The sequence below is a fragment of the Lycium ferocissimum genome, chromosome 8, assembly GCF_029784015.1.
Source record: "Lycium ferocissimum isolate CSIRO_LF1 chromosome 8, AGI_CSIRO_Lferr_CH_V1, whole genome shotgun sequence".
NCBI lineage: Eukaryota > Viridiplantae > Streptophyta > Magnoliopsida > Solanales > Solanaceae > Lycium > Lycium ferocissimum.
This window is the reverse complement of record NC_081349.1, coordinates 42157309-42169522: the sequence shown is the minus strand read 5'-3', so window position 1 is coordinate 42169522 and position 12214 is coordinate 42157309. Positions and strand designations below refer to the sequence as shown.

Here is a 12214-nt window from a genome sequence, read left to right as displayed (position 1 = left end):
TTCTCATTCAATGGTTAGGAATAGTTGCTTATGTACCACATGTTTCATGGATTTTTAATGCAACAAAAGTAACCTCGTTTAAACGGAGTCCGAAACCAAAATGACTCAATAAAAAATTAAGTGAACTAAAATATCCCCAATAAAAAAAAGTTACAAAACTATCTTTAGCGCAAGAAAAATCTTTGCGCTAAAGCAAGCCACGGAGACGGAGCTATTAATCGCTTTAGCGCAAGATTTTATCGCGCCAAAGAATTTTTTTTTTTTTTGCATAGCGCAAGATTTTCATCGCGCTTATAGCTAGCACTAAAAAAAAAAAAATTGGTAAACTTTTTTTTTTGCGACACTTAGTGTTTTTTCCATACTTTGACCAAAGATTAGTCGTGTGTCAAGATTTCGAAACGTCAATATTTTATATAGAACCTGATATTTTTTTCTGCGTACAATAATGTAGGCTTAATACATCAAGGATACGTAGACGTTCGGATCGTTATTTTAGGGGTTGAAAAGGTGCTCAAAGTAAGTTTTGTTTGAAAAAAAACTTAGTGTTTTTTCCATATAATAACCTACTATCTGTTTTGACACGACTAATCGTTGGTCAAAGTATGGAAAAAACACTAAGTGTCGCAAAAAAAAAAGTTTACCAATTTTTTTTTTTTAGTGCTAGCTATAGCGCAGTAAAATACTGCGCTATGCAAAAAAAGAAAAAAATTCTTTGGCGCAGTAAAATACTGCGCTAAAGCAGTTAATGGCTTCGTCTCCGTGAACTGCTTTAGCGCAGTAAAAATAGTTTTGTAACTTTTTTTTTTATTGGGGTATTTTAGTTCACTTAATTTTTTATTGAGTCATTTTGATTTCGGACTCCGTTTAAAAGTAGTGGTTATTTACTCGTTGCATTAAAAATCCATGAAACATGTGGTACATAAGCAACTTTTCCTAACCATTGAATGAGAAATGAAGGAATTGAGGAATTACCTTCACGCAAGAAATTCGTGCGTGAAAGGCCCAATTTGCACTTTTGCAATTTGGTCCTTTCACGCACAAATTTAGTGCGTGAAACGTACTAATGTTTTTTTTTTTTTTTTTTTTGTATTAGTTTGGTTCAATTTTTTTTTTTTTTGTGCTATAAAAGTCGCGGGTTCGAATTTTGTGCCAAATTATGTGCATCGACATATTTCAAAAACTTGAATCCAAATATGATTGCAGCACAAGGTCCCACCATTTGAATTAGGTCTCGTGAAACGGATAATTATAATTAATTATCACTAAGGGTGTGTTTGGTGAAAAAAAAAAAATTGAACAAGTTCCTTAAATTTAAAATAGAAAAATGACTTTCCTGATAAGAGCAGGGAAATTTAGTTCAATTAAGTGACGCTCCAAACTAATTATCTTTTCTCTACTCCTCTCCCTCACCCCAACCCGTTGGAGGCGAAACAAGAATTTGAATCTTGTCGGTTTGAAATTATAATTCTTTAAATTTACTGAGTTCTAAATTAATAATTTGTATATATATTTTTTTAATACTAATAGAGGGTTTGGACTAGGATTACTAGATTCAAACGAACCTGTAACCGAAGCGCTAGCTCCTTCCTTGACCCCGCCATCCCTGATCCCCATAAGTTTTTGCCTAGATGATATGCAAATGGTCTTGGGATAATTCTTGGGATAATTTTTTATACTCTTTTACCAAACATTAAAAAATAATTAAATAAAACCGTCTTATTTTTCAGGATAATGTTTTCTCTCAAAAATATTTTTCTTCCTACCAAACACACCATCATAAAGAGAGGAAGTAAGAACAGAATATATGATTGTTAGAGAAGAGCTTATGAGAAGACATTTTGCTGTACACCACCATCTAGTTTTAAGATTGAGTTCCACTTTTATGCTTCACCATATTGTTTATTTTCTTTAATCTTTCTTAATAAGAAAGGAAAAAATATATAAAAAATTAAAAAGTTAAAAGACAGCCAAAAGACGTGCTTTGAGGGAAATGAATGCTTCTTTTTTCGTTGAATGAAACAATCGATTACCCACATTTTGATTTTGTTCTCAGAAGATTCCATTTCTTGATTAGGTGAACCGCAAAGGATAGCTTTTGTACATAATCTAACAAAGATGCTCAATTAAGGATCTTTTTAAGTTTTTCCTATCGAGTTAAGTTACATATACAAACGGTGTAATTAAAGACAGAATCAATGTAATATGATTTATTATAGTAAATTAGTTAATATCTTTATCAAGTTATGTGAAGCTCACAAGAAAAGGCGGAACAACGAGGACGGGTCAAAGAGAAGGACTAACACTCTATTTACTTTTTGAAGAATGAGTATGCCTGGCATCTTAGGTGAATCTCACATCAGAATGAGAAATGACAGTGAAAAGCTTTATAAGACACATCACAAGTTCACATGATACACACTTTTTAGTTTGATAGTAGCGTAATCTAAGAGATCACAAATTTGTGAGATTTGCTGGGCCAAAATAAAATATATGTCATAGACTTCAGTTGTGGCAAATTACCAATCATCATAGATATTTTTTTATAATTAATTTTCAAATGACTTAATTATATAAATATATCCACACATTTGCGCACAAAACTTACACTCTCATTACTACTACATATATTTTAATTTGTATTTGTGAATTAGTGGTTGGGAAAAAAGGAGAACAAGAAGAAAAGGGAGGTGCCGAAAGAATGCAAAGAATTATGAGAAAAGAAGGACAAGAAGGAAATGGGGTCAAGCAAATTAGGGAAAAAGAAATGAGATTAATGAAAGGAATTAAAGAGACAATGACTAGAGGACAAGTTGCATATGCTAATTAAACGTCTTAATTTGATCTCGAAAACGTCCCCATCCAAATGCCAACTACTCAACTTCCAATTTGTCTTCCTAATTGATTTATAGTTTTATACAAATTATATAATCTTTCTTTCCTTTTTGTGTATTTACTTTTTCGTCACAAGATCAAGATAATGGTCTGTAAAAACAGAAGAACACAACAAAAGTCCACTAACAAACCAAAACACTATTTGAAGAATAAGAATTCTGTTTCTATTCTCTTTATCGTTTGGTCTTTTGATTTTACCTCGTTTGGACAGCTACCTTTTTTTCCAGAAAAGTCGTGAAATTTTGAACATAATTACTTTCCACAATATAAAAAATCTTTATTTTTAAACAAAAAAAAGCAGTCGAGTGCACTAATAAAGTCCTACGTATATGCATAGGAAGAATAATTGTATCGGGTCTATGTAGTATTAGTCTATTATAAAATAGATATCTTTTAAGTTCAAAAATAATTTAACTAAAACTTCTTATTTTACCTTTAATAACATATATTTATATTCAGAAAAATTTCATAAGATATTTAAAATAGAAAATTTAAAGAGTTCCTTTCTTTTTTTAAACTTTGATCGAGCAAGATTAATTTAAAACAAAGTGAGTATTTCACAAGGATAAGACACCACTGAGGGTTGTGGTGATAAAGGTAGGATTTCTTCATTCTTAATTAAAAGTCTTAGATTGGAGCTCTGGTAAGGAACACTAAGGGCAGATCTAGAGGCTGGTGATGACGCATTCACGCGAATCTAGTAGCTTTTGCTCACACCATGTAAATGTATATATAAAATTGATTAATATCTATAAATATTTGACTGTGAATATAGTTATTGTTATAATTTTGACTTGAGGCTGTCACCGTAGAAACCCAACAACAACATACTCAGCGTAATCCCACAAGTGAGGTCCATGTATACAGATACTACCTCGTGGAGGTGAAGAGGCTGTTTTCGTTAACCTTTAACTCAATTAAAACATTTCAAAGTAGCTTAAAAATGAAAACACTGAAATGGATAATTATACATGGCAATTATAAGGAGAGCATAACATAACCTTCAAAAAAGAAAGGCTTAATGCATATGCAGCCTCCTGAACTTGTCCCTTTTTTTCATTTTGGCACTTAACCAAGTCATTGCTCCTATTAAACTCCCGAACTCGTCCTCAAAGGTTGCCTATCAAACACAATCCGACTTGCATAGTATTCTATCTTCAATGTAGCAACATGCTAATATATACTCTAATTTGATTATGCCATTTTTTTTTAGCTAAGATTAGCAGCAATTGAGTGGGAAAAAAGAGGAAGCTCTTAATTAAGTTGTACAAAAAAGAGCGAACAAGAAACCGACACATCCATGTCTAAAATATTACTTTACTTTCATTACCACAATTTATTTTTTACTTCTAACAAAAATCAGATTTAGAGGGTTTGATAAACACACTTGAGGACAGGTTTAGAGGTTTAATAGGAACAACATTTAGTTGAGGTGTCAAAATGAAAAAAAGAGATAAGTTTAAGGGGTTGCATATGCATTAAGCCAAAAACAAACAATAACAACAACGAAATAATGGATAATCACATTTGAAATCCATAAACTTTAAATCAAAAATCCACATTTGAAAACTCTTTGCTCTTTTAAATAGATCTTATGACAGGAATTCGAATGAGTGGGGCCTCAAAACCGGTACTGTACACCGAGTAAAATATCAACAAAAGTAGCATGACTAAAGTTAAGAAGCTACTATTTGGTGAAAATGTAGCCAGTGTCTCACCTACAGCTAAGTAGCAAAGTGGGTAACTGTTATCATTACAACCAGCTTGTCAACAACTAAAGCCTTATTAAAGAAACCGCGTTTTCTTTCTTTTTTCCTTTCCTTCCATTTTCCTTTTTCCTTTTCCCCTTTATTTCCTCTTTGGATTTTCCTTTGTTTTTTTCCTCTCATTAAATTCAATATAAATACCCGTGCATCCACTCACACTTTCACCTCACCTTCAACAAAACCCCCCATAATTCTCCTCTAAAAAAAAAATAAAAAAATAATATGGCTTGTTCTTCTTCAAAATATTTTCTTCTTTTCCTTCTTACATTCTTGATTTTTTTCTGCATTTCATTAGCAAAAAGTGCCACTTTCTCTATGAAATTCCCTCTTACTTCAACACCATTATCACATAATTCTTCATCTAAATCGCTTTTTATTTCTTCCCTTATGGCTAATTCTCATCATAATAGAAAAACTATGTCTGGAGTTCCATCTTTGAACTATAAATCAACTTTTAAATATTCAATGGCTTTGATTGTTACACTTCCTATAGGTACACCACCACAAAATCAACAAATGGTTTTGGACACTGGCAGCCAACTTTCTTGGATTCAGTGCCACAAGAAAATTCCAAAAATACCCCCGCCAACGACCTCGTTTGATCCTTCTTTGTCCTCTTCTTTCTCCGTTCTTCCTTGTACTCATCCTATGTGTAAACCCCGAATTCCCGATTTTACCCTTCCAACATCGTGTGACCATAAAAAGTTGTGTCACTACTCGTACTTCTATGCTGATGGTACTTTGGCTGAGGGTAATCTTGTCCATGAAAAAATTACATTTTCGCCTTCCCAAAGTACCCCTCCTTTGATTCTTGGTTGTGCGACAGAGTCCGATGATGCTGAGGGTATTTTGGGAATGAATCTTGGAAGATTCTCTTTTGCCTCCCAAGCTAAGGTACAAAAATTCTCATATTGCGTGCCTATTAGACAAGGTATTAATAGCCATGCAGTGAAACCTATTGGGACATTTTACCTAGGTCAAAACCCGAATTCACGTACGTTTCGATACGTAAATCTGTTGACTTTCCCTCAAAGTCAACGCATGCCCAATTTGGATCCCCTAGCTTATACTGTTGGTATGACGGGTATAAAAATTGGTGGGAAAAGATTAAACATTTCGTCGAGGGTTTTTCGTCCGAATGCTGGTGGTTCCGGTCAAACGATCGTTGATTCAGGCACAACATACACTTTCTTGGTAGAAGAAGCGTATAGTAAGGTACGAGAAGAAATTGTTAGGTTAGTTGGTCAGAGAATGAAAAAAGGTTACGTTTATGGTGATGCGCTCGATATGTGCTTCGATAGCCATCCGATGGAAATCGGACGGTTGATAGGTGACATGACATTGCAATTTGAAAATAGGGTTGAGATTTTGATCAATAAGGAAAGGGTGTTGGATGAAGTAGAAAGTGGGATACATTGTGTGGGAATTGGACGGTCAGAATCACTTAGCATAGCAAGCAATATTATTGGTAATTTCCACCAACAAAATCTATGGGTAGAATTTGATTTGAGAAATCGAAGAGTAGGTTTTGGAAAAGGAGAGTGTAGTAGGCACTAGTCATATACATTATATTGGTACTTGCTATGGTACATATATATTTTATGAGACTTAAAAAGGTGGACCTCGAGTCTCGAGGAGAAGGGGTTGATCTATATGTCTGGACCTCCTGATTTACTGAATACCGCATGCTCATCCGATACATATTAGATGATAATATGGAGCTGGCCTGGGCTTTAAGTCCTAATTGAACGAGATCCATGAAACTATGATTCGAATTAAGGTACTTTAATCAATGGTCGTGCAGAGGAGGACTTAGGTCTTGTAGAGTGTAAAATAGTAATCTTATATCTGATGAATATATAATGTATGATATGTATATGTACTTGATTAAATTTGTCATTCTTTTATTATATATTGTTCTTCCAACATTTGAAGTTGATTGCACTAAGTTCTTATCGAGTTATTGTTTTCATTAATAGAAATTACGCAAAGATTCATATGAAGAAAGGTTTGGATACTCAAATTCATATAATTTTAATAAGTTATACATGCATGTGCAAGCTATTTAGACACTTAACGATCATAGTGTAGGCAAACATTGTTGCCAAAACACGCCTAGTGAAATTCCGTTTTATCTAATTCACTTTTAAGATATTTTAAAATTTTGAACAGCCTAATCTTTCTACGGACAATGTCGGGCACACATTGCTTCACGTTTTTTCATGTCGACACCATTTAATAAATTTGTGATTTTTGTTTGTGAAAATACTCAGCGTAACGAACATTAATGCAAACTAAATGGTAGTAAAGTCCATTAAAGGTCTTACAACATCAAATCCGAACCTTGTACTAACTTAACTTCAATTAAGTCGACACTACTCGCATAAAATCTTGAATGTACTTGTGCTTTCATATTAATATCCATGGCTAGATGTTATAAGTCTTTCAATGTACAAAAAATTAAAGCTAAATAGACATATTGTGAACAATTTACAATCCCATATGCATGCACGCTGCCTGCTCCATATTTATGTTCGTGGTCGGCCATATAATTATTTAATTTGTGGGACATACGTCAACCAGTGGACTGTCTTACTTAACTACTGACTCGTTTTTTCCGCTATTTGCTAGTAGGGACATTAAATTATTACAATAATAATACTTTACTAGAATAGAATGAACAAAGCTGATTGTGTTTAGTCATGATGGTCAACGTGCTAAACACAAGGATTAATGTGAAAACTATCCTATCTTTCAAGTAGGCACTAGAAGCCAAAAGAAAATGATTGCCCTAATAGTACACGGATATCAAAGTTACACCGGAAGAAAGAAGACATTTGCCAATAATTTTTTTTATTGTCATAGTATTAACTATTATTGCAAAAAATACTTTTGGTAATAACATTTTTTTTGTTGATGCATAATCTTTTCTCATTGGCTGTTATTGCAATGATGTGCAACAACTTTTTTGTTGTTGTCAAAAGTACTTTTTGCAAAAATAGTCAATACTATGACAGTAAAATTAAATTGCTTGGCAACAAAAAAAAAAGGTTCATTTTTAAAACTTTCATTATATATGCCAACAGTAAATCTAAATTGTTGCCAAATATTAAATTTTACCAACAAAATTATTTTTGTTGCCAAAGAGTTATTGCCAATTTTGTACTTTCTTGTAGTGTTAACTATGATCTTCTTTGGGACGTACATTACAGAGGACGGGTAGACGAGAAAAGTAGTAGATATCTAGGCTGGTAAGCATAAGAAGAAGGCATGCATATGTACCTTAGACTGCTCACACATCAGAAAGGATGAGAAAAGTAAATAGATTTATAAGTTATAACATAAGTTCATATGCTACACGTGCTTTTAGGTTCGATAATTGCGAAGCGAAGCGACAAATCCATAAAGTTTGTTGAGCCAACACAGACAATACTATCAAGGACGACATAATATATTTTTCATATAGAAATATTAGGATTAATTTTTAGCTCAAACGGTTTTTGATATCAAAGCTCAAAATTTCAAACTCTTGACTAAATGTAAATCTTGGAGATTGATTATCGCTACATTTTAACTTGGGGCAAATCTTAAAAAAATTGAGGGGATTTGGAGGAAAAACAAAGTAGTACAACGATGGACTCCTGTTGTGATTTATGAATTAAGATGAACCCTAATTTGATCAACAATATCTTGAGAGAGAGAAGAAGGTAGAGAGAGAATTTATGAAACTTTCATTATAATTTTCTGAGTACAAATGGATTAATACATGAGTATATATACACAAGATTATAGTTAAGAGATTAGCTCAATCATTTAAGCTTAATAGCTTCTTAACTAACTTCTAACTAACTAATGGAAGCTTAACTAATCCTAACTAACTCTGTGAAAGGACAATATTGCCCTCATAATCTTTACTTCACTCAACACTCCTCCTCAAACTGGAGGTTGAAATAAATTGCAAACTCCAAGTTTGTGCAGTAGATATTCATGCTAAACTCTAGCTAGTCCTTTAGTGAGTATGTCTGCTGATTGATCCTTTGTAGAAATGTAACTAGTTGTAATGAACCCTTGTTGGAGTTTTTCTCTCACAAAGTGGCAGTCTATTTCGATGTGTTTGGTTCTTTCATGATAAACAGGATTGGCGAAAAGAATCTCGCATAGTCACGTCTTACCGTCACTCGTAAACATTAATCGTGCGCATCTCTCGATCTTACTTCCTTAAGTAGGCCATGAAGCCAAATCAGTTCAGCAACAAAGGTTGCTAAACTTCTATATTCTGCTTCTGCAGAACTCTTTGACACAGTAGATTGTTTCTTGGATTTCCATGACACTAAACTATCTCCAAACTTGATTAAGAATCCAGTTACTGACTTTCTTGTTAAGGGGCAAGCAGCCCAGTCAGAGTCACACCATGCAGTAATAGTGTCTTTCTGATTGCTTGAGAGTATGATACCTTGACTAGGTTGCTGTTTGATGTATCTCACTATTCTGATAGCAACATCCATATGAGAATTTTTTGGATTCTGAAGAAATTGACTTAAAGTCTGAACCCCAAATGAGATATCAGGCCTAGTCATTGTCAAGTAGAGTAATTTACCTATCAACCTTTGATAGGAAGTCTGATCTGCAGGTGGATCTGTGTCCTTCTTCTCATCTGTGTCATTCTTTTCATCTTTGACATAGTCATCATATTGTACTGAGGGCAACTTGATAGTTGGATCAATAGGTGTACCAGCAGGCTTAGCTGCAGATACACCAGTCTCAAAGATCAACTCTAAGGTATACTTCCTTTGATGTATTACCATGGCTTTGAAATGACTCTTTAACTTCATCTATCAAGTCTAGACTTTCACCAGTGACTAACATATCATCAACATACACAAGTACTGACACTAACCCTATAGATGTCTTCCTTGTAAACAATGAGTGATCAAACTGACTCTGCTTGAATTCAAGTTTGACCAGTGCTTTTCTAAGCTTGTGATTCCACTCTATAGGAGCTTGTTTTAATCCATATAAGGATTTGACAAGTCTACACACTAAATTCTCCTCCTGACTTGTAAATCCTTAAGGTAAGTGCATATATATCTTATCATGAAGATCACCTTGGAGAAAAGCATTGTATACATCCATTTGGTATATATGCCAATCCTTAGACACTGCCAAGGCCAATATGGTTCTAACTGTGACCATTTTCACTACAGGGGAAAATGTTTCTTGATAGTCTATCCCCTCCTTTTGACTACACCCCTTAGCAACCAATCTTGCCTTAAACCTTTCCACTTCTCCTGATGCCTTATACTTGATCTTGTAAACCCATTTACAGCCTATAGGATGTTTCCCTTTTGGTAAGCTGACCACATCCCATGTATGGTTGGATTCAAGAGCTTGAATTTCTAGTTTCATGGTTCAACCCACCTAGGGTCCTTGATAGTCTCATGATAATTAGTTGGTTTTGTGTCAATAAATGATTTGGCAATAGAGGCTTGGTACTGTTTGGATATGTTGTGATAAGAGATGAAGTTATTCATGGCATATGGCATATTTTTGTGTATATTAAGTGACATAAAGTCACTCATCCACACTGGAGGCCTTTTATCCCTATTTGAGACTCTAGTTAACACCTTTGTTGAACCTGATGATTGTGTTATTGAAGTTTGGATATTTGGCTCAGTTATTGTAAGGTTTGGTATAATGGTGATGTTTGAGGTTTGAGATATGATAGGTGCAAGATCATGTATGGCTGTACTTTGACTTTGGGAATCTACAGTACTTTGACTTTGGGAATCTACAGGAGTATCCGGGCTGTCAGGGGTATCATTTGTATATGAGACATTGATGTGCCGTGAATTTTGGCACATTTGATGTCTTTTTACTAGAAGTTTTACTTGTTTTTAAGTGTTTTTATATCGTTTGTTATATTATTTTGATGTTTTGTAGGGTCGGTTGACTAACGAACGAAAATGTGGAAAATTGCTAAAAAAACAGACAACTTGGAGCTAAAGGACGGTTCGTAACTCGATTTACGGACCGTAACGTGATCCGTAACCTGAGAGGAAATTCCAGAAACATTGCTGACGATCATTAACGTGATGACTCAGAAGGACGGCCCGTAACACATGTTACAGGCCATAATATGGACCATAATCTGAAGGGAAATTCCAGTGATATGCCTAAGTATTGTCAATGTTACGACTAGAAGGACGACCCGTAACCCAAGTTGCGGGGCGTAACGTGGGGGGTAATGCACTGTCCACTGAAGACTGAAGTCGAGATCTGTTGGAAGATACGGACCGTAACCTGTGTTACGATCCGTCAAAAGATACCGTAACGGCTGACCTAAATAGCAAGCTGACAAAGGACGAAACAAAAGAATGGACAGTAACACATGTTACGGTCCGTAACGATGCTGCGAAGGGTGTTTTTGTCCAGAACTTTGGTGCGATTTTTGGTCTTATAAATAGTTAAGTTTAGGTTTTTCAGCCATTATTCATTCTCTCTAGAACATTAACTCTTAGCATTGAATGTTTGGTGAAGTTGTTGGATCATTTAAAGCCTTAACATCATCCTTAGTTCACATTGATTATTATTGTAAGTACATTATGTCATCTTTTGAGCTTTCCTTGTTAAACAAAAGTATGAGTAGCTAATTTTAATTCTAAGGTTGTGGACCTTATGATGGGTATTATGTGAATCGGTTTCTACTATTGATATATGCATAATGGTTGTTGGTGTTTATTTAATCTTTGTGTTTTAGTGTTGGGTAATGATTGCAAGCATTAGCCTAAGCCATTACTCTAACTTTTCTTGGGAAAGTGAGTTAGCATTGGTAAGATTGAATAACAATGACTTTGGGGCGTTAACCCTCGTTTAATAGACTAACTTAGGAATAAGAACAAGTCTAATTGGCATTATTGATCGTTCTTCGATATAAACTCTTTTGTATTTGGAAAAATCATAAAGAGGAAATACGGCCTAACTGTTAGGAAACATTAGAAAGTCTTTAAGAGATGGAGTGCAAATCCTTAGAACAACTATTAGAAGTACATCACATTGAAACTTGAAGCATAATATCTAATCAAAACGGGGAACACAACCTTAGTCTCTCTCTCGCATTAATTACAATTCAAGTCAAAGTATTCGTTTATATTACACAACAAATATTTCAAACTATTCGGAATAGGATTAAAGCCTTTAAAGAACGGTATCGCATACAATTAGTACCCTTTTCTATCCATATTCCCTGTGGTATTCGATCCCAACCTCGTTTGGGTTACTATATTTGACAACATCCGCTTTACACCACTAATAGGTGTAAGCAGTGTACCAAATTTTGGCGTCGTTGCTAGGGAATATGATTTTGAAATTACTGATTGTTGTGTACTTTTCTTTAAATGTTTTACTATTCCATCACACCTTGTTTTGCTATTTTTGGTGAACCAGGTGAAAATGACAGGAAGACATAATCGAAATCAAGTAAACCAGGGTGGGCTCCAAGTGAACCCACCACCACCGGAAGAAGAGGATAATGAGAATATATTTACGGAATTCATTAA

The 12214-nt window shown here is 34.4% G+C and overlaps 1 protein-coding gene across 1 annotated transcript; it reads left to right on the top strand.

Moving 5' to 3' along the window:
* Nucleotides 1-4816: 4816 nt before the first annotated feature.
* Nucleotides 4817-6586, top strand: LOC132068510 (aspartic proteinase PCS1-like). The gene has a single exon (XM_059462119.1). The coding sequence runs from the start codon at nucleotides 4881-4883 to the stop codon at nucleotides 6213-6215; it is 1335 nt and encodes a 444-aa protein (XP_059318102.1). The 5' UTR covers nucleotides 4817-4880; the 3' UTR covers nucleotides 6216-6586.
* The last annotated feature ends 5628 nt before the right edge of the window (nucleotides 6587-12214 follow it).